Raw genomic sequence first — 25,287 nt, forward strand, 5'->3', positions numbered from 1 at the left:
TTCGCGCATTTACTATGTTTTTAAAAATTATTATATATTAATAATATATAAGACAAAAAGATTTCATGCCCATTTTTATTTTCCGCGCCATCGTGAAATGCTTTGAAAAAATATATATACTATTTAAAAAAAAGGATAGAAAATTTTAAAAATATCGCTATTGCTTTTTATGTTTAACATAAAAAATATAAAAATAGTTTTAAAATTAATTCTATCAATTTTAACCAAATTCATAAAAAAAATATATATAAGTATAGATGTGTCTATAATAAAAATGATACTTTATTTTTTCGTTTTCTCTTTAGTTTTTCTTCTATTTTTTTATACAGAAGAAAACTTCATTTGTAAAAAATATTTTTTTGTGAATTTAAGCCGATTTTGTTTTAATGATTTATTTAACTATAAACAAAAGTTGTGTATTATATATTATAAACAAAAAAAAGAAAGAATGCATATAAAATCGAGAATATTTAAATTAAAAGCGCATGAAAGTAAATATATATATACATATTTACAAAAAAATAAACTCAAAGAATTTTAAAATATATTTAATATGCACATTGCGTAGGTTAGGATACATAAAAAATGAAGCATATTATAATAGAGCTAGTGCCGATAATTGATAAAACACTATGTTCAAAGAAAGGACTTGAATAGTATATTATAAAAGACACTCAAATATATGAAACATTGCTTTAATTATAATATGCTAAGTAGTTATTTATATGGTATTTTTTGTTTTAAATACATTCAAAAGATATTGCTTCCTTGCTATTAGTTGTTTCCCTATCAAATGTGACACATATGGTGTAGATAAAAAATCATTGGAACAACTTAAAAGTTTTTTAATTTTTAATAAGCTTTTTAATATAATATCTTCACAGCACCAAAATATGATTTCTTTTCTTCTTAAAACATTTGACTCTCTTAAACAAATAAGCTTAATATAATCGGGTATATTGGGGTGCTTTAAATAAATGTGTAACGGCCCTGTGTACCATGCGTGTATAATTTTATATGGAAAAGAGTAAAAATAAATTGGCTTGAAAAAAAAGTTAGCACCAGATTTATTTTTAACTGTTTTTTCATCATTTAACGGTAAGCATAAATGCTCAATGGGTAAATGTATGTTCATAAATATGTCTAAATTTGTGAACTCATTAAATAATGATGCTTCATTTAAAAAATAGTACACGTTGTTACAAATATTACTTGGATAAAAAAATTTGGGTCTTTTCATATTTTCAATATTTTTTGTATTTCTTCTGTTATTATCTTGAAAACTGAAAATGTTGTTTTCTAATTTCGCAATTTTTTTTAAAATGTTTTTATAATTTAAACAATTGGTTATATTATCACAAAAGTCACATTTATGCTTCATATTTCGAATGATAGTATCATATAATGACGTTATGGCCTTTTTGTTTTGATTGGTATTGTTGCTACCAATTTTTTCATTTGATGGTAAATTATTTATTTTAATTAAATCAATGTTATTGCTATTACCATCCTTTAAGTTGATATCGCATTTTTTTTCATCCCCTTTCATAATTGTATTTTTTATTTTTATTTGATCATTATATTTCAAAGGAGATGATAATGACACACATTCTTCATAGTCAGAAGTTTCAATGTCTGTTTCTGTTTCATCATGAAAAGGTTTACAAATATACCTTTTTTCCTTCTTTTCTTGTATATAATTTTTTAAAATTTTATCAGTGAATTCTTTTTTATCAAATAAATCAACATAATCATTTTCATTTTCTGACATTTTGATATTTTTTATTTTTTCATTTGATGGTGAAAAAAAATCGTGTCCAATAATTTCACAGGCTAATAATCTTTCATAAGGTATATAATTTAAAAGGTCTGCTAACAAATTCCAATAATCATCACTATAATTTAATGGATATTCAAATTTATTAAAACATTTTTTAATACCCTTTTTTCTATTTGCAAAATTATCATAACAGACATCTTTTAAAATAACAGCTAAATATTTATTTGTTAATCTACTATTCCAATATTCTTTGTTTCCAGTCATGTAATCCTTTTGTATATTTGCTTTGAATTCTTGTAAATATCTTTCTTTCTCTTTTTTATTTCTGAATTTAAATATCCCTGAACCAATATTTTTAATGGTTAATTCGATTTTCAAAAATGATTGGGTTTCACAACTATAATTATAAGTTAAATTATTAATGATTATTAAAAATAGTAATAATAATATTCTTTCAACATTATTTTCATTCATTATGTGCTTATATAACTTATAATATTTTACAAATTCATTTTTTATATATGAAATTTTATCAACTTTTATATAGTCTTTATATTTTAAAATAAAAGATTTATAATATTTTGTAAATAATTCTAAGGATCTCATGTTATTATCATTATTTCCTTTGCTTTTATTACATTCATCAAAATTCAATGTGCTTTTAATTTGGTTGTTATTTAAAAGTGTATTTTTATTGTTGTCTGTTTCTTCCTTATTATCATAATTATTATTATGAGTATTCGATTTGTCTTTACAAAATGAAGCATCATTTGGTATTGGTTCGTTGGCATTATCGATAATACAACAGTTATTCCCTGGTATATCTTCTTTACTGTTATTATTTTCCAAGCTTTTACATTTTTGTTTTTTCGAATAATTATTGTTACTACTATCATCATTCTTTTTATTTTCCATTTCTGAATTGTCTCGTTTTTTATTTCTATCTATATTTTTGTTAATTTGATCGTTTTCAATTTCGTCATTATCCCATTGCATACTTAAAATATCATAATAATTCATTATATATTGTAAATAAAAATTTTCTTCATCATCTAAAATATTTAAATCATTTAATATTATACTATTTAAATCGGTAACTTTTCCTTTAGATATATTATTATTTCCATTTCCTTTTTCCGAAATCATATATTCATAAGAACCAATTCCGCACTTTCCTAAATCTGCTAATATGATCCCTAATGACCAGCTATCACTTCTGACATCGAAAGGTAGATATTCTGTAGAATTATTAATTTTGTTATTTTCGACAAGATTTGTTTTATCATTTGCCTCCTGTTTATCATTATTTTCCTCTTCTACTTTTCCTTTCTTTTTTGAACTTATATTATTCCCATTAGTATTTGCACTTTCATTAGCTTTTGCATTCTTGTTAGTACTAATTTTTTTTTTTGAATTTTTATTTGCTTCTCCTTTACATATTTCACTACTATTTTTATCAGCATCCATGTCATCCAATGTGTTATTCACTCCGGGTTTGTCGTCTTTCTTTTCCAAAAAATGAAAATTAGATGGTGAATTTACGTTTAAAATGTTAAAATTATTTATCGAGTTTTTAATAGAAACCAATGGCATTTGTAACTCTTGAAATCTGTCTTCAATATTTCCAAAATTTTGTTCATAAAAATAAATCAACTTGTTATATTTTGATTGTCTAAAATTACCCATATGATCATAGCATAAACCTTCAGGTGCCATAGTATAAACAGTTCCTTGGAAATAAGAAGATAACTGATTTTTAAATTGGTACTTCCATTGATTTAACAATGTTTTATATGCATTTATGTAATTTTTCGAATTTTCTAAATAGAAAGTAGCATATTCCATTGCAGAACAACCAAAATCAGATATACATAAATGCCATTTCATAGGATTATAAACATTATATATATCTGTAAAAACTAAAATATTTTGTAATTTTATATCAGTTAAACGTATGATATTTGATTGGTAGCATGTCTGCAAAAAACTAATACCATTTACTATTTGGAAAAATAAAAATTTACATTCGGATTCGGTTAAACCACAATTATATACTTTTATATTATCATAAATATCATCAAATTTAGGATATTTTATTTCAATGACACTATTATTTAACTTAATTTTAATTTTTTTTAATTTTTCATAACATAAGCCTATACACATTTTATCATTTTCATTTTTGTAACATTTGTATTTTTTTCCAAATATAATATGAATTAACTTTAAAATTTTATTAATTTTTTTTCTTTTTTCATATTCTTTTTTCCTATGATATATTAAATTTTGTAATAATTTTCTTAAATCTCCATTAGCGCAATGCATTAATATTTCATAATTTTGCTTTTCTTTTAAATTTCCAACTTTTGTACTTAAAGGTTTTATAACATTACTATTAAAATGGCATAATAATTCTTGCTCCCTTAAAAATTGAAATTCATTACCTTTTCTACTAACATCAATCTCTTTAATAGCCATTTCAAAATATTTTTTTCTATAACAACAAAGACAATTATATTCTTTATTATTTTTTAGCATATTATTTTTAAAACCATTTAAATTGTTTTTTTCAACACTATCTATATAATTATCCAGATCTTTCTTTAGCCCTTTTACATTATTGCGTAATTCATTGGATGGTATTTCGCTTTTGTGCATTTCCTTGTTATTTGTTAAAATTTTTTTCAAACCCATACAGTCCATTACAAGTTTAGAAAATTCGGAACTATTTATTTTATTGATGTAAAATTTTAAATGGTCACTATTTAAATCAACATTATATAAAACTTTTCTGACATTTCCATAAGATCCTTTTCCAACAAAGCTGTCTATATAACTAATAGAACCAAGGTTCATCCAAAATTTGTTTTTTTTGTTATTTATCATATTATTATTTCCATCAGTGTAAGAATATAAATCTCTTACTAAATTTTGATCACTATTTTTTTTGTCGTAATCCCCATACATACTACTATTATTATTTGCATCAATCACGGATTTGGCGATTTTATCGTTCCCTTTATCATTTATATATTCATTTCTTGTGGTCATATTAGTTTTTATTTCGTCTATTTTATTTTCATTACCTACTCTACAAATATTTTGTATGGTTTCATTTTCCATTGTCGATTTTTCGGTATTATTTATATCACATTTGTTTTCTTTGATATTTAATTTTCCTTTGTATGACTTATCCATTTTGTTTGTGTCTACATAATCATTTTCATCATTATTATATATTTTTTCTTTTTCTAGCTCGTGTGTTTCATTTATTAATTCTTCATTATTATTTCTTTCATTTATTTCATTTTTATGCTTTCTTAAATAATATGTTCTACTAATTTTACTTTTAAATTCATTATTATAATCAATTTCTTTACTTATTCCATTATTCTTATTCAATAATTCATCGAGTGCATTGTTTTTGTTTTCGTCAGAAACTTTCATCACCTTTTTATCCTTACCATCTTCCTGTTCATCCTTTTTACAGTTACTTTCATTATTATTATTTACGCACTCATTTTCTACTATCATGTTATTTTCGTGGGGATTATACTTTTCTTCAATTATTATTTTGTTTTTTCCGTTTTGTTCATTTATCGATGTTTCCCCCATAATTTTATGACTCAAGCGATTTTTTTCATTATATTCATTTGGTGTAACACTTTTTATATTATTTATTTCTTTGTCTTTTATTTTATAAAAATTCTGTTCAGTTTGCTTTGCATCCGTTTCTTTCCCATCTTCAAATTTTATTTTTTCCATATCATTTTCTTTTGTGTGTTCATTAAAAATTATTTTATTTTCTTCCTCGTTATTATCAAAATTTGTATCATTTTGTATTGTTATTTTCTTATATTTTTTATTATTCAAAACGGCTTCTTCCGTTTTTATTATTTCACTATTCGTTTTTTTTTTTTTATCTCGTGTAACTCCTTTGTCGTGTATTTCTTTTTTGCTGTTTATTTGAATTTCATTTTTATTGATGGAAATTTTTTTATCTTCTGGATTTTTTTCGTCATGATATATTTTTATTTTATTTTCGTTTATATCATACGATTTTGCAATCCCATTGTATTTTCCATTTTTGGAGTTGTTTTTATGTTCATTAATATCATTAAATTTCCTTTTTTTATCAATTAAATGAGTAATATCCTGTTTTTCTGATAATTCATTATTACATTTTTCATAAGAATATTTAGTTTGCATATTATTTCCTCTCCTTTTATTTCCTACATTAACTGTATCTATAATTACGTTTTTATTCATAAAAAAATCATATTTTGACAAGGATTTCACGATGTTACTATTATTTTCTTGTGATGTACTTTTATTTTTTTCCAAAAAGCCCTTTTCTTCATCCCCTTTGATTAAATCATTAACAGAATAATTCTTTTTGTTTGCAGTTTTCACATTATTATTTTGATAAGACAATTCGTCCGCAATTTTATCTTCTGCAGTTTGGATATTAATTATTTTTCTTAAAACGTAGCTATTCCTTTTATTCACAATTATTTGCTTTTTATTACTATTACTTGATACTTGTTCTTTAACACCTATGGAATTGTTTTCGCTTGTAGCTTTAACAAAATCCCTATCTTTTTCTGCATTCTTTGAAATTTTATTATTACTTGGTGAGTTTGTTATATTTTTTATATTACTTTTCTTTTTTTTCAGGATAACTTTATTTTCTTTTTTTATAATAGTATTTTTTTTTTTTTTATCATATATATCCTCATTCAAATTTATAGGATTTCTGCTATTGTCATATATAACACATTCGCCCTTGGGCCTTTTGTTTTGATTATCATAACTCTTATTTATTAAATTGGCATTTTTAATTTTAGCGCCTTTTCCCCTTCTATTTTCCATTGTTATATTACTGTGACTTTTATTATCATATTTTATGTTTTCTTGTTCTGAGTTTATATTTTCATCGTCTAGCGATAAAAGTTTATCATTAGAACAAGCATTGGCTTCAGACAAAATGAATGAATTAATTTTTTTCCTCGTTACATCAGAATCATTGCAATTAATGGATTTAATTTTTAATTGTTTTTTATTAGAATAGTTACTATTATTATTCGAGCAGATATAGATACTCGAATCAATATCATTTGAAATCATATTACAAGATGAGGTGGGATAATTGGATTTTAAATTTACATTTTTTAATTTTCTATAAGAATAATTAGACAAATCTGATTCTTGAAGATTTATTACATTAAACTGATTTAAATTATAATTTTTTCCTTTAAGTACGTTAATATTTCCAGTATGCTCTAAACTAAGCATATTGGGGGTATAATTCATATTATTCGAATTAACGGAATTTTTATAATTTATTAAATTTAAACTAGATGTTATGTTACTATTAAATGGATTTGAATTTATATTATTGGAATTAGACAAATTTGAAAAATTTAAATGATTACTCACATTATTCACTGAGTTTAAATTGAGTTTTAAATAATCGTTTTTACATGGAATCGAATTATTTAAATAATTTTTTGCATTATATGATACACTAGTATTTAACATGCTTGTGTTATATATGCAATTATTAGAATTATAATAATCAGAATATTTCATAGCATTAAAATGCTGCGCATTATTATCAGTATTATTTGAAATTATATTAAAAGGGGGATTTTCATTATTCATTTTATTAATTTTGTGGTATACATTATTAGAGTTTACACCATTTGAATCTAAATACCCCATGTAATTTTGTTTTATTAAATTATTATTAAATTCATTTATTTTTTTTTGATAATTCATAATACCATAATCTGATACGTTCGTATTCGCATTATTCGTGTTTATTTCGTTAGAAGCATTATTTTCACTTGAAATGTTGACGTTAGAACCATTCATATCACAATTTTGCTCTAATGTGTAATTATCATAATTCCAGTTTGAATTATCTACATTTGTAAACTGTATATTTCTATTTTTTATTGCATTATAATTCTCTAAATCTGAAGCATTTCGATAAAATTCATTCCGTGCTTCTGAAAAATTAGCTTTATTCAAATTGGAATAAGACAAATTATTTATATCTTTTACATTAAATTTAACATTGTTTTTATTTATATCTCTTTCCATTTTTATACTTTTAGGCACATTACTCAATATTATAATATTGTGAAAATATATTTTGTAAGAATAAAATAAAGTAAAAAAGCGAACTCAAAAAATTTGAGATATAATATCTGCATAAATAAAATATAGTAAATAATAAATCATCTTAAAGGATATCATATTTTTACACTCACAGTGTAATTAAAATATAATAAAATATGTGATGTCTTTTAGAGTGTTTGTATATTCATTTATAAATGTGTATCTTATTATGTTCATTTTATTATCTGAAGTTTGGCCCCTTTCTCTTTGTATACATTACTTTATGATAATTTGATTTTTAATAAACCATCTATTATGATTTTTCTCTTTTTATGCATCCTGAATAATTTATATTATTGATATATAGAGAAACTTTGTTCATTAACAAATAAAAAAAGGAAAAGTGTTAAATTCTCCTTTTAATATTTTCATAGCACCACAGGACTTAAAACATACGTGAAGAGTGAATATTTGCTTAAGATTGTTTTATTAGAGAACAATCTCAACTCACTACATTATTTACGAATGTACACATATACATATTAAAAATTATTGCTTATATTACATATAACACACAAAAAAATTCAATTATATATTATATATATATTACACACGCATGTACGAATGGAAATATAAACATATAAATATACTTAAAAATGCTATTTAAAGACAATTTCATATAATATACTAAAAAATCAAAGTTAAATTTTAAACATATTATTATATTCCCATTAAAAATACAATTTATAACTCCTAAATTACTAAAAAAACTCGTCTTCTTTAACTTTGCACATTCAAAACATTTTTAAAAACATCTTTTTATAATATTTTCCTTAGTATAAATTATTTTATATGTATTACATTTTTTTTAATTCTAAAACTAGACTTTTAAAAAAACGTAAAAGGCAAAGATACTTATTCTCTTCAAAAGAAAAAAAAATATAATAATAATAAATGAAGAAGTAAATAAGTGATACACATAAAAATATGATTTACATTCTATAAATTAGCCATTAAAAATATTTTGGCATTTATTACAAAATTAAAAAATATGTAAAAAAATATGATGGCTATCAAAAATAGGAAGAATAGTATATATTCGAGACATTTTTTATTACACATAAAATATATATTATTTATTAAGGCACTTAGTTTTCTTGCATTTTTTTTTTCGTTATATTTACTTTAAATAAAAGTTATTAGTAGTGTATATATATTATATATATATAATATACATAAAGTCTTTATAATTTTTATGAAAGTAAATATACCCATTTGCTAATTATTTTATGATATTAAATATTTGAATAAAAACGATTTATTGTATAAAAATACGCATTTTTATAGATTTAAGATGTGTTATTATATTTGAGTTTTATGAAGCGATGTTTTTAATTTTCAAATGCGTATATTTGCTTTAATATTTAATTAATGTTTATACATATCTTTGTGTATCTAGACTCCCCTTTTGAGTTATTATGCCTTTAATTAGTAGCAATTAAAAAGCGATACAAATATAAGCACTTATAAAATGCATGTAATTATAGTTTCCATTTTGTTTAGTACCATATACTATATTTTATTTTCAATATACCAATGTTTCAAAATAAAAAGCTTTTTATTTTGCTTGTAATTGTACTAATTACACAGTTAATTGGATTAAGCATATATCTAATTCGTTGGAAGCAGTTATATTATTTCATATATTTAATTATTTCAAGTGTAAATATTTATTGTGGGTTCATTCTTAATTATTTTTTTGATATGATATATATTATAAATAGCCCTTACATAAAAAACATTGCTTAAATAACGTTAATTTGTATAATATTTTTTAATTTGCATATTGATTTCTTTATCAATTCTTATAATAGTTGGTTGTGTGAACAAGTTCGCCATCGTTTTTTACAATTTAAGGTTTTCATTATGTTTTTTTAATAATATATAATCTTTTCTTTTGGAATAATAATGTTCTTTATGAGTATCAGGAATATAGAAAATGAATTATAGTCACAAAAAATAAATGTGAAAAAAGGAAAAAATGCTAATATAATAGAATGTGTTTAAAAAGACTGCTGATATACCTCCAAATTAATGTAGAATACATTTCTTTTTTACGCATATATTATGCATCTTTGATAAAAATATATTAATGTTTTATATAAATTAATCACATATTTCAAATGTGTGAAAGTAAAAAATAAGCACTTTCTACAATTCGTAAATATATTCAAAAAAATATGCACTGAAATTTTCAATAAACCATATTATTTTTCTGAAAATAATTATGCTTGATATATATAAGTAAAATTAGATAATCATTAAACACATTTTAATTTAAATACACACTATTTACTAGATATACATTTATGTGATTTCCATTCCACATTCTTCTGAATATAAACTTTTGTTTCCACGAGTTGATGTTATAAGCATAAACATTTCATTTTAATTAAATGCATTTTCTTATATGTAATATGTTTCTAAGTTATTAAAGTTTATTAGAATTCAGTTATGCTCAAATATAAAAATATATAGAAAGTGTTATATGCTACATTCTTTATGCAACCATATCCAAATATAACTATTATAATATAAAAAACATCAAATATGTCTCTTAGGAAGTGCTTATGTATATTATTTTTTTATATTTAAGTTTCTTATCAATTTTATGAATCAATCTAAATAAATATCACTATATATTATTGGAATGTGAAAGGGTAATGCATATACGTTTGGAAATTATGTTTTCTAGTAGCAAAATATGAAGCACTATTGTGATAAAAAATTGTATACAATAATAAAACCAAGTTATTCTTATATTTTCTTAATATCGTTGGAAAAATATTTCTAAGAATAGTAAAAATTATTCTTTAAGTGTAACAATTATAATGAGAAAACATATTAATGTAGTATCCATAATGATTTTAGTTCAACTTCACATATATGCATTTCATTAATATTCATTATAGACATTGATATAACATTAATAAATATATAACAATATAGTTATTTTTCATTATTATCTGTCTATATTTAGTATATTAGTATCATTAAACTGAATATAATACATTTGTCTTACGGTGTTTAATACACTTGATAGACACCATAATTATAAAAGTTCTTTATAAACACCAAGAAATAGATATTTCCTTTCAAAGAAAACATTTATTAAATAATTTCATATATAATACGCCAATAAGAAATCACGATCAACTATTTTAGACTTTTAATATTTTATAATTGTTCTGTTAAAAAATTCATTTTTGTAGGTGGTTATTTCCACTGTATACATATTTATATTTTTATACAAGTAAATGGATAATACATCGTCTGAACAAAAAAATAGTGTTATATATTTTAGTTTACATTGAAACTAAAAATGCATTTTTATAAAACAATGAATACTATAAATTTCATTTTTTATTATTTTATGAATTCCCATGTATAGATGCTATAAAAGTTCACATAGTTAAGACATAGCCTCTTAAAGGATTTGAAACATGTTTTTTTATTCATATCTATAATATTTGAATATTTTTATAAATTTATGACTTAAAATCGCCAAAGAATCTTCACATATATGTGTATAGAGTAAATTACCTTTTATTGCATATGTTTTTATTAAAATAAAACAAAAACATTTTGTTTCTATTCCATGTCTTTATTCAATACCATTCAAGTAGCTTCATAAAAAAATTTACATAACCGTGAAAACTAGCAAGTTTGTGTAATCAAAGATGTAATGATGATTATATTAATTTTTAGAACAATTTTAACATTATCTAATACAATTATACATACGCTTTTAAGAAACATATTTTTTTATTTTTATGTCAGCATCATATTAATTTGAATAAGGTGTATATATCGAAAAACATACGAAAGCACAAATTGATAATTTGATTTGTTTTTAATATTATTATTTAAGTATATATGTTTTATTTTTATGTAAAGTTTTTACATATAAGGGATGTTATCATAATTTTTTGTAGAAATACCAAATTATCATCATCACTATCAAATTTGATTACAATTTTATATAGTGAAGAATATTATATTTGCTCAAAGGTCATTAAACTATATTAATTTGAGTCTCTAAAATTGTCTTTTTATCTATTTTCGATAAAATTGTATACTATGAGGACAAATGTATAAGGTATTTCATAATTTACCTTGTTTTACGGGTTATATTTTCTTTAAATTTTCAGTTTTTTTTACTAATGTAAAAAATTAGTAATCAGAACTGATTTCTATTTTAAACTTTTAAATGCCTTATATTTAAGTATATACAAAAAAACAAAACTCAAATTATATAATACATTATATAAATATAGATGCTTAAGTGTGTATAATGGTAGACGGTATGAAATTGGTAAAAGTATATATTTTAATTTTAATAATGTATTATATGTTTAATTTTGTATACGTATTTGAATATAGTATCCAATTCCTAATTATATTTATTTAATATTCACAATAAAAAGCTTATTTAAAATCCATTGATTATTCTCTTAAATCATTATAATATAAAAAATAAAATATCTTTAAATATAGAAGGAATAAATAATATATTTTAATAATAAACAAAATTATTATATATTATATACCGTTTTACACACTAATAAAAATAATATATATATAATTTATATAAATTATTAAATAATAATATAATTTAAATTATTAAAATAAATAATTATATAATATAATTATATTAAAAAATATAATATATAAATTAAATTAAATAATAATTATATTTAAAAAATTAATAATATATAAAATTAAATAATATATTAAAAAATAAAATAAATAATAAAAATAAATATATAATTATTAAAAATAAAATAAATATATTAAATTAATTATATAATAATGCTTTAATTTAAAAAATATATATTAAATATATAATTATATTAAAAAATTAATAATATAAAATTAAATATATAATATATTTTAAAATAAAATAAATATATTAAATTATATAATAATATTTAAAAATAATAAATATATTATTATTAAGTTAATTATATAATAAAATAATATATATTAAAATTAAATTAATTATATATAAAAAAATAAAATATAATAAATAAATTAATATAATACCATAATTAATTAAATAAAATAATATATTTATATATTTATTTAATAAAATATAAATTAAATAATATTTATTATAATATATTAATTATAATTTAAATTAAAATTAATTATATATAACAATTTAAATATATAATAGTGTTATTAAAATGTAATTATTATTTAATTAATTAAATATAAACAATTAATTATAATATTTTATATTAATTTAATATTTATAATTATATTTAAGTATATTTAATAATTTATTTTTAATTTATATAAATATAATTAATTATTTATTTTTAAAATTAATATTTAATAATTATTTACACATTATTTTAAAATATTAAACAATTAAATACCTATTATTAATAAAAAATATATATATTTATTTATTAATATTATATAAATGTTTTAATTTTATTAATAAATTTAATTATTATTATTAAATTATTTAATTTTAATTATTTATTTTATTAATTAAAATATATTTTATATTTATTATTTTTTATTAATTATTATTAATAATATTATTTTAAATATAATTATTTAATAGTTTTATTATTATTGTAAATAATTTAATTAAAAAAATAATTATATACTCGTTTATTTTTATTAATTAATTATTTTATTGTTAAAGTATATTCAAAATAACTTTTATATAAATTAGACAAAATAAATGTTTATTAATCATAATATTAATATATAAAAAATATTTAGTATGAACATTAATATACTCAAGAAAAAATATAAATATATCTAAAACATTATAAAAATGTAATTAAACACATTTTTGAACATATTTCCAGAAAAATAAAAATTATAACTATATATATTTTGTGTATTAATTAAATGTTCTGAATACCGTCTTGTGATTTATCATCATTTTTATTCTCTTCCATATTATCTTTAATATCCTCAATTATCACATTTTCCTCTGGTTCTTCATCGTTAGACACCTCTTTAAAACTAAATTTTATTAAATTGCTATCAAAATTTTCTGAATCATTGTCATTTAGAATAAGATTATCATTAGGATTACATTCAACTTCACCATATATATCATTTTTTAATTTTTGGTAATTATCTATTAAGGTATCTATTCTATTATTTAATTGTATTAATTCATTTTCTATTATCTTATAATCAAATTTATCTCCTTTAACCGCATCTTCAACATTTTTTCGAAATGTTAACTTCTTTTTTTCATTTGGCTTTATAAGGGTTTCATACAATAGTTTAAGCTGTTCGATTTTATTTTTAAGATGAATATCTCGTTCAAATTGTACAATATTTTTCTTTGCAATAAATATAGAAAATAACTGCATAATTAATTCTTTATCTTTCATCTTTATCTTGTTAAATGACAATTTGAAATCTGAAAGGATTAAACCGGATTTGACTGCATCTTCATCATATAAAAAGTTGAAATCCGTTATAAAATCTTTATCATATTTTAAGACATTAATCAATGTTTCATAGTCTGAAATTATTGTATGTTTGTCTCCTTTATATATAATATTTTTTATGTTATTTTGAATAATAAATGAATTATTCGTAAACAAATTTAATATTTTTTTATGTCTTTCAAAGAATGTTCTTTTCTTTAATTCACATTCCTTAAGTTTTATCCATTCGTCTATGCTTTGGGGTTCTTTAGCAATTAATTTTAAAATGCCACTTTTTGGCTTTTTTTGAAGCAACTCGTTATCAATTACTGATAATCTTAACATGAACTCCATAAAATAAGAATGAAAAATGTTGAAATTTAAATTCAATATACCAAAATATATAAAATTTGATAAAACATTAAGAAAATAACTTTTTTCTTCGTTTGTTAATATATGCTTCCCAAATAAAAGGTGCTTTTTATACTTCTTTGTGAATTCAATTGAGTTGTCATGAGGATTCAAGGAAACTATGGGTTCTTTATAACATTTTTCTTCAGCGATTTTTGACATGTTTTCAAAAAATTTGCTTAAAAATGGGATTTTAATACTTTTCTTGATGCTATTTAAATGCTCCATATAGGAATTACATAAAACTATCAAAACATTAGCCATAAAAATAAAGTTAAAAAATAACAAAGACAATAAAACATAAAAATTCACGGTAGAACTAGCACTCGACACTGTTAAAAATGTCAAAATCATTAAACTAATTGTCCATGCCACCATACTAAAAGTTTCTAATTTATTTAAAATATGATAATTTCTTGAATCAAACGGTTGAAATATTAACTGTAATACGAGAAAAAAAGATGAAACACAAGTAAATAACCACATAGTGGTACCAAGCACTCTATTCGTCTTCAATAAAGAAACAGTTGATATTAGTAAAATCATTTTTTTCCTTAAAAAGACAATTGTTTCCCAATACCAAAATTGAAAATTATATCCATTGTTTAAGAAACCATATTTAAGCAAAACATTTTCACTATGCAGCTTTCTTCTATTTTTATATAACAATAAATAAAACACTAATGGAATGCCAATCCCCCATACTATTAACCCACTTATACCTAATATAAAAAACTTTGCATAATCTTTAGATAAACCACATTTTACACTAGGTGCAAAACTCATATATTGCTCTATAAATTTATCGTTATAATAAATTGCTTTACAATCTAATAATGTTAACATATAATACGTGATTTGTGTATGAACAAAAAATAATAATGTGACATGTATAGGAATCATATCTTCAAGAAATTTTTTAATTCTTTTAAATCGCGAATCTCCAGGTATTGGTATATATCTGAATAGTACCAATCCTCTTTCTGATATCAGTTCTTGCATTATTTCGTCATATAGTTTATTATTTCCTAACAATTTAATTTCATCTATTACTCTTAATTTTATATTTGTTTTATCCCGAACCTTGTATTTATACATTTCGACGACTATGTACATTAAAATTGTTAATACCATCGCAAGTAAAATAGGTTTAAACGCATAATAAAGCATTCCATAAAAGTAAGCATTTGCATGTGACACATTGAAGCTTGTTAATATACAGTATAAACCATAATTTTTTTTAACTTTTAATAGCTTTTTTATATACTTAGTCATGTAATTAACATGAGACGAAAGATTGATGGGGAAGTACATTTCACTTGTTCCAATAATATAAAATAACTTCATGCAAGAAAAGTAGTTTATAGCAATTTTTATAACAATAGAGTGAACGGATTTTCTGTTAGTTCCCGTAAAAACATTTAAATATGCCATAATAACTATAAATAACATTGCGATGATATTGACAAATATGATACGCAAAATATTAACTATCATACCACTACATTTGATACACAAGTTTAATTTAGAAAATTTATTTGTATACCCTTTTTTGCATTCTCCGCATAAAAAATTAGTCATAGACTCGTGACATTTTCCATTATATAAACACGCGTCTTTGATTGAGCATTCTACAATAAACCAATCATAATTATATATATTATCCTTTAATCGATAAAGTGCATAATTTTCTCTAGGAACAGGCATTACATGTTTAATTTTTGAATGATCCAAATAATTTTCATCTTTTTTCATATTCAATAATGTTTCGTCTTCAAAACCACCACGACAATGTGCACCATCTGGGCAATTTATACATATCCCATTTTTAAAATAATAATTTTCTAAACAAAAGCAATGTGTTTCATGCGTTGATCCATAAAAACTAGTTGAATTGGGTTTACATTTTGATTCACATGTAAAATCGCCGATTATTGTTTTAAAAAATCCACTTTCACAAGGTGCACATATTTTTGTGAAATTATTTCCAGTATAGACATGTTTATAACCCTTTTTGCATACACAAAAACTGGAATCATATGGTCTTTCTGTTTCAAATGATACAACTGTATTGGGTAAACATTTTGATGGAGCATAGTGAACAGTTTTTCTTTTGTTATTGACTATCATTTTCCCACCCTTACAATAAGTATCTTTATCACTACAAGGTAAGCAATGATTAAAAAAATAATAGCCGCCTGAGCATGTGCAATCTTCTTCTTTGGTACTTCCTACTTGTCCATCTGTTGTGTAAGGTGCCAAGCACATAGTACATTCAACATTGGATATAACATCTTTATATGTATTAACTGGACACAAAACGCATTCGCCTAATGCTTCTTTATTTATAGTATATCCTTTATCGCACATACAACTTGATTCGCTAAATGGCTTATTATCTTGTGTTGTTGAGTTTTTTATAGGACAAATTATTTTTTGAGGCTTACATACATTCAAAGTATTTTTTGTAAAACAATTTTTTAAATATCCGCCGGGACAATAATAGCCTTTCGGGCATCTAATACATTTATATTTTTGAAAATCCCAATAATATCCTTCCATACATATGCATTTTGATTTAGATTCTGTTTTTGTATATAATGTAACACTATTTTCTGGACATGGTTGTTTTTTTGTATTACTTATTGTGGGTTTATAATAATTTTTAGGTATTTCTAAACAATCAAATTCATTCCCTTCTAATTTTCCAAATTCAAATCCTTTTTTACATAAACAATTTAAATCTGATATATTTAATTCATTTGGGGGTATTGTTAAACTTCTAACACTACATGGGACTTTCTTATTTTCATAATTTCCATTTTTTGCGTTATTATTCTCACCACCAGGGCAATAATGGTTATCTGGGCATAATAAACATGAATCTTGAGTATCTAAATAGTATCCTTTCTCACATTTATTACAATTAAATATAGAAGTCGATTTTTCTGCAACCGTGTATACGTGAGGAGAACACTGTGTGCATTTTGCATCGGAAACGATGCTTTTATAAAACCCTACTTTACACGGTACACAAACTTGAGAGCTTTGCAATTCATGTGTAAAATTTTTGTAATCGTTAAAAATTGGATTTTCAGCAAAGTTATAATTAATTAGACCTGACGAATCAAAGGGTTCATAGCCTTTTTCACATTCACAACTTTTTATAGAATCATTTCGTTGTGTTGTGTTTGTAGTATTTTCCGGACATTTTATTTTACTTACTTTATACCCACCAGGACAAAAGTAGCCTATATCACATTCTTCACAAAAGTTTATGGAATCTTTAGAAACAAAATAAAATCCTTTATTGCATTTGCATACACTTTCATCTTCTCCCTTACTTCCTTCAATTAAACTATATGAATTAGGATAACAATGAAAAATACAAGGGGTGTTAGAAAGATCAGGTTTCCATGTCCCTTTTGCACATAAAACGCACTCGTCATTATCATTTAATTCATATCCTGGTAAACACAAACACTGGGATATCAAAATAGATGCTTCATATTTAGTAGTAGAATTTTCATGGCATAATGTACATTCATATATTGTTTTATTTTTAATATATTCGTTAATATTATTATATGATCCTAACGGACAAGGAACACAATTTCCATTAAGCACTTTCATACCATCACCACAAATTACTGTAAATTCTATATTTATTTTTAATTCAACAAAAACCCCACGTAATTCAACAGTTAAATTGACAGGATCTGCAACAAATTCTGATAGTTTTATTTGAACAGTCCCATCATATCTATCTATTGTAACATATTGTGATTTATTTATATTATGAACAATTATTTGAAAATTATGAGGGATATTCATTTTTTGTATTTCATCTGATATTATTTTTAGTACATACATTTGCCCATTATCTTGTATAACAGATGGATGGTTATATTTTAATTCAAGAAAGCTCAAAATATTTCTTATAGGAATATATATGAATTGGATATTTCTTTCATAGTATCTTATAATTAAAAGTATATTTCTGTTAATAAGGTTTTTATAGTCGTAAAATTTATACACATTTCTAATTTTACCAATATCAATATGTGTATTATCTATTTTACCGATATATGAAAAATTATTATTTTTTTTTTGTTTATCATAATGCATCAGAATTAGTTCATTAGATTCGTCCTATATTAAGAAAATGGTATGGAAAGGACAAAATATATAAGCGCATGTGTATATATACATATGTAGCCATACTTTTATAAAGTTAGACAGTGATTAAACACGTATTAGAATGTAAATGAAATTTTTATAGCAATACATATGCCCATATAATTTTATCTCATTTTTACTACGTCCATTGCCCTTACCTCATTTATAAATATAACATAAGAATCATAATAGGGGTATACTACTATATTCTGAGGTTTATACAAGTAGGTGTCTAATTGATTAATCATAGAGTCGTATAATTTATTTTCCTCAATATGGGTAACATTTTCCCCTTGAAAGGTATCTATAAGAATTATCTTGTTATACATTTGAATATATTCTATAGCTAATACGGTATTGTTTAATTGGTCAATTAAAAAACAATCTAGCGATTCATTTTTAAAAATTCCACATGATATATCAGATATAAAAAATGATCCGTGTTCCAAAATATTTAAAGAAAAAGATATACCTCGAACCTGTAATACTTCATTTTTTACATCATTAATATTATGCGTATAAAGAATAGAAAAGTCTAAGTTTATTATTAAGAATTTATCATAAGGATGTGATGTTAATACAAAAATATTTTTGAGAAGTTTATTTTCATCATATATTGGTTTCATCATAATAGGATCTAAGCAGTTTTCACATTTTATAAAATCAGCATAATCTAAATAATAAGATAATAAAATATCTATATATGGGTCATCTATATTATCACTATTAATAGTTTTTTTTTTATTATCAACTTTTTCTGGAGTTATATCATATAAATATAATGATTTATTTGGTTTTTTTAAAACATATAATTTTATGCTGTCTTTTGTAATATATAATATTGAACTAGAAGGATTAGATATTTTAAAATATTTAAAAAAAATTGGTGTCATATTTTTATCATGATTATAAGTTAAAATTATTTCATTTTTATTTGTATAACTTAATGATGATATATATAAATAAGTGATACCATATTTATTAAAATTTTCTAACAATTCAGGAAAAAATAGGAAAAATTCTGATTCTTTATTCATTGTATATACCTGAATATCATCGGGTTCTATATTGAAGCATGCTAAATGGTTTATATCATAATTACCATGTAAAATATATGGTTTTATAATTGCATGTCCAATTAATTTGTATTTATCGTCTTTATTATCATCATATTTTGAACAGATTTCCAATATTACATCATATTCATCACACTGTATATTTGATATATGTATAACATCTAAAATTAAATTTTTATCATTATCACTATTTATTTCAGAAATATTATTAGAATAAGTTACATTTTCACCTGAGCATTCAATACTTTCTTTCTTTTTGAAAAATATATCTTTTAGTGTTTCATTTGAATTATATTTCTGCAAAACAACTGAGTGCTCTATATCTAATTTGGGCACATTTAAGTCGATATATATGTAATTCATTTTGTTTAAATCATACCCTGAAAAATAAAGAGAAAAATGTTATTTTTTTTTCTATTATATTTATATACATACTAAAATGTGCATATCTATGTATACTAGGGCAAAAATTATATAATTCAAAAGACAGTAAAAAAAAGACACTACAAAATGAGTACTAACCTATAACTAAAATTGTAGAAAGTAAAGCGGAGTAATCAACTTGACCATCATTGGATGCGTAACATAATAAATAATCTCCAGGTGTTTGAAAAACTATATCATCTTTAAAAATTCTAGAATCCGTTTCATGTGTAAATATATCATAAAAATGCATTTTTTTTTCATTTTTATAAAAAATTTCATGCATTTCATTAAAAGGTATATTCTTAATATTGTTACATGTATACCCTTCGATGTTTTTAATTATAAAAGCATTTTTAATAGGAAATGGAGTTACATATTCTTCCAAATTCACAGAATATTTTTCCCCTGTTTTAATTTTTTTTGTATTATTTTCCCCATTTACTGGCTTTTTAATAACTCGAATAGTTAACACTTCTGAATAATGCTTATTACTACTAGAACACTTATTATAAGAGTAATATAAATAATCAATTATACAAGAACATACATTAAACAAACCTTCAGCATCATTCGCTACTTTAATATTTTGAAATTGAGAACCTATTACATGCCCTTTATATAATATAGGTATCCCAAATTTATTTTCTGTTTTTTGAAATATAAAATGAGAACTTTTGGTTTTCACTTTATTTAAACAATCATCTTCTGTAATAATTATAGATGTTCTCAAAAGAAATGATTCGTTTTTTATTTTTAAATCTAATTTTTCTCCTGATTGGATTACAATATGACTACGTTCTATTAAAAAAAAGAAATATATATATGTTTATTGAAGATAGGATATGAAAAGTGTTAGACATAATAAATAATTTTTAATTCCTAACTCTTTATCCTATATTCAGGTTTATTATCACTTAAACATGTTGAATAATCTTCATTTTGCTTATTCAATGCAAAATTATTATTTACATCAAAATCAACAGGAGCATCACATATATTTCCTGAAAGTGTAAATCTATTACAGTTGTCGATATCTTTTGCTTTCCCATCAATATAACATTTAGATAGATCTATAAATAAATACAAAATAAAATGAATGAACAAATAAATAGGTAAAATTGAAAAAATACAATAAAATTATATATATTAAAGCTACTAATATTTTTTTATGTTACATTTTCCCTTTTCTTTTGAATAAATGGTATTTATAAGGCTAATAGGACTGTTAGATTTTAGTTCCAAAATATTGTCTAAACTAACATAAACAAAACTAATCCCCCTTTCATTTATTAATTTTGTTGTTTTTTTGAATAAATTTTTAACCTTATTTTTATGCTTCAAATTATTTGATTTTACTGGGGCATTTTTATGGATATTTGAATTTCTATATCCTATAAAAAAAATCCCATATATGTTTCGTAAAAAATAATAAAAGTATATAAATATGCATATCTTTTACATGCTTTATCATATTTATTTTATATAATTATTACCACCCTTGGGGTGGTGGTTTTGCTTCGAAAATTCAGATGTTGTGCGCTAAAGGTGGAAATACGCAAAGTTATGAATAAATATATAGAGATATTATTATTTTGTTTTTTTAAGTGTATAGACAATGCCAATGTAGTAGGGTGTTATGTTTAACCTGTTCAAGAAATAAATAGCAAACCAAAATAGACAGCAGAAACAAAAAATTATTCGGGTTCACCATTTTGTAGATATAATATTAAAAATAATTTTAAAAATTATACTCCATCTCCCCAAAAAATAAAAATAGAGTAAACAAACATATAAAATATAAAATAATTTATAACATTTATTTTAAAATAGTATTGATATAATACTAAAGGAAAATATTGTTACTTTTTTTTTTTACACTTTTTAGAAATATTTTGTTCTGCATGCAACCAAATAATATTTTAGGAAATCATAAATTACGATTGAACAATTTAAGGGAACATGTTTTTATTTTATTGAGAAAATAATTTATTTGTAAGCTAACAATATAAGAACAAAAAAAAATACAAAATTAGAACACCCAAGGGAAGAAAGAAAAATTATTTCATCACGAAATCGGGTTATTTTATGCATATACGATTATGATCACATGCATATATAGGTATGTGTATTTTATATACTAATTTTTAACGTACTAATTATAATAGTTTCGAATCAAATATACACATATTGTCTTTTTACCTACATATATATCGTCATAACATTTATTAATGTTTTAACAAAATAATTTATCGTTTAAAATATATCAAGTTTATTTTAAAAGTTTTTTTTCCGTTGATAAATTGTAATTTTTAATTTCTATAACATCGTTTGCCACCATTTGAAGATTTATAATATTGAATATTATGGTCTACAATGCTTATAAATATAATTTATTATATGATCATTTTAATACATATGAATTGTTACACAACACACATAAAATATACTATATATATGCATGTTGTGCAGCATTACAATTCTATAAAACAAATAATATTAATTATTTTTAAATGCATGCACATGAAATACTAAAAAAAAAATAGAGCCGTAGTTGTGTCTAGGGATTTGTGTTGAGATTTCTAAAAAATAAAAAATATTTATATACTTTTACTTATTCTTTGCTTCAATGCATATAAGGGAATAGATGAATAATATGTGATGAATTCTCGTTATGAAAATTGGCATAAACCTTTGATTCAATACATATATGAAAGGGAATTATTTTTTAGATATAAAGGTTTTACCTAATTAAAGGTATGCAAATACACTTTTAAATTATAATTCAAAATGCATACATAATATATGTACCTATAAATGTGTAAACTACAATTTAGGTGATTATAAAAATCCGATAATGCTCCTAATTCTGTATATGCAAAAAAATAAAAATTTAACATACCATAAGAAAAGAAAATATATTTATATTTTCCTTTTTTTGAAATATATGATATGAACAGTACAAGGAATGCTTCCATTTTTTTATTCATGTTTTTATGAATACTTTAATTACTCATCAATTTTATCCGTTTCATTTTATTTTCACGTTATTTTAATTATTTTTTCTCTCTTTTTTAATTTTTATTTAATATTTTTAATAAAAATTTGTATATAATTTTTTTTAATTAAAAATATGCCAAAAAAAAAGAAAAAAATATATACCCATCCTATATAGTTCTCTAAAAATTTTTGTAAAAAAAAACAAAATGCAGAGAGCATGTGAAATGGTAGTATCGTTATTACGAACTGATGCTATGACTCAAAAATGTCCATTTCATGTATTAAATGTTCAAATTCTTGAATTACTACAAAAGGAGGGTCTCATTAGAGGGTTTGCAATTAAGGGGACAAAAATAGATATACTACTAAAGCATTACAAGGGCGCACCGGTAATACTTATAAACAGATTTGCATATATGTTATACGCATATACATATAACATATATTATATATATGTAAACAATTATTCTTTATATAGGTCATAAGAAATATTCGAGTTGTATCAAAACCAAGTAGAGATATATGGCTAACACCACATGAACTCAAATTTCGTACCCGATTCAATACAGGATTATGGGTAATGCAAACTAGCTGCGGTGTAATAAGTCACAGAGATTGTATACGAATGGGTATTGGGGGTAAAATGCTATTTGCTGTTAATAATGGATACCAGCATTTTTGTTAGTTTTTTTGTACATACTTAGAGGGATAATATTTTATGATTATATTTTTACAATAACAACAAAAAATTTTATATTTATGGAAATGGATAGACGGATATAAAATTTTTCAATACATTTCCTCTGTGGGAAATAATAAACCGATAGTTTTTTTTATTTAAATATGGTTATATATCATAAGAAATATATAACTATTTTTATGTTTACAATAGTTCCTATTTTACAGCAGTAAAAAAAGGACAGTTTCCAAATACCAAATTTCAAGGTATTTGCACATGCCCACATATTATACATATTTCATGGTAGTTGACATATTTTCTTTTTTTATGTTTTTTATATTTTTCAAACATTTGTTTTTTTATTTGTAAAAAATATATAAAAAAATAATTTTTTAAAAACTAATATAATTTAAATAAAAATATTAAAAAATCGAAATATAAAATGGATTGAATATAGACAATCAAAGAAAGCTCATTATATATATAAATACGATATGAGCCATATATGTTACATTTTGTAGTGGTGTACCAAATAAAAAACCAATAGCCATGAATAAAGAGGAAATAGAAAATATATTTATTCCATGTTCATAACTTTTTCCCTTTTTTTGTGTAAAGTAAACTGCACCATTTTATAGATATGAAAATATTTCTAAATGAATTATTTAAAAAATGGAATTCAATATATATGAAATATACAATTTTTCATTACAAATACAAACACATTATTAAGACATGATTTCATATATGTATGCATATTAGTTCGTCTTATTTAAATCGTACTTTTTCGCCCTTAGTGTTATTACTAAAACATAATAGTATGCATAATTTTGGTTAAACTATTTTGTTATTCTTGCCAATGAAAAAAATAAATATAGCATATGTTTGTATTATAAAACATCTTATAAACAAAAGAAAAAAAGTAAATAAAAAATAAGGTACCAAAAATATAATTAATAAATGTAACAAATAAAACATAAAAAAAGAAAAAAACTAATAATAATGATAAATATTTTATACACGTTTCACAAACAGAATATTGACATAAAACGTACAATAGGAAGTGCATATATGTAGAAACTGTAGTGTAAATTTTGTAAAATTAAAAAAAGGAAACAATTTTTTATAGTTTAGTGAATATAT

The 25,287-nt window shown here is 22.1% G+C and overlaps 3 protein-coding genes across 3 annotated transcripts; 1 reads left to right on the forward strand and 2 right to left on the reverse strand.

Moving 5' to 3' along the window:
* Positions 1–721: 721 nt before the first annotated feature.
* On the reverse strand, positions 722–7,888 carry PCHAS_0617500 (exported serine/threonine protein kinase, putative; the record flags this gene model as incomplete). Its single annotated transcript, XM_737091.2, has 1 exon — positions 722–7,888. One exon carries the CDS (start codon positions 7,886–7,888, stop codon positions 722–724), a length of 7,167 nt encoding a protein of 2,388 aa, XP_742184.2.
* Positions 7,889–13,836: 5,948 nt separating this feature from the next.
* On the reverse strand, positions 13,837–22,179 carry PCHAS_0617600 (cysteine repeat modular protein 2, putative; the record flags this gene model as incomplete). Its single annotated transcript, XM_016797515.1, has 7 exons — positions 13,837–18,939; positions 19,125–20,422; positions 20,565–21,266; positions 21,353–21,538; positions 21,644–21,859; positions 21,962–22,007; positions 22,114–22,179. 7 exons carry the CDS (start codon positions 22,177–22,179, stop codon positions 13,837–13,839), a joined length of 7,617 nt encoding a protein of 2,538 aa, XP_016653458.1.
* Positions 22,180–23,671: 1,492 nt separating this feature from the next.
* Positions 23,672–24,150, forward strand: PCHAS_0617700 (mitochondrial ribosomal protein S8 precursor, putative; the record flags this gene model as incomplete). Its single annotated transcript, XM_016797516.1, has 2 exons — positions 23,672–23,854; positions 23,944–24,150. The coding sequence occupies 2 exons, from the start codon at positions 23,672–23,674 to the stop codon at positions 24,148–24,150; spliced, it is 390 nt and encodes a 129-aa protein (XP_016653459.1).
* Between the last annotated feature and the right edge of the window lie 1,137 nt (positions 24,151–25,287).

This window comes from Plasmodium chabaudi, assembly GCF_900002335.3.
Source record: "Plasmodium chabaudi chabaudi strain AS genome assembly, chromosome: 6".
Lineage (NCBI taxonomy): Eukaryota > Apicomplexa > Aconoidasida > Haemosporida > Plasmodiidae > Plasmodium > Plasmodium chabaudi.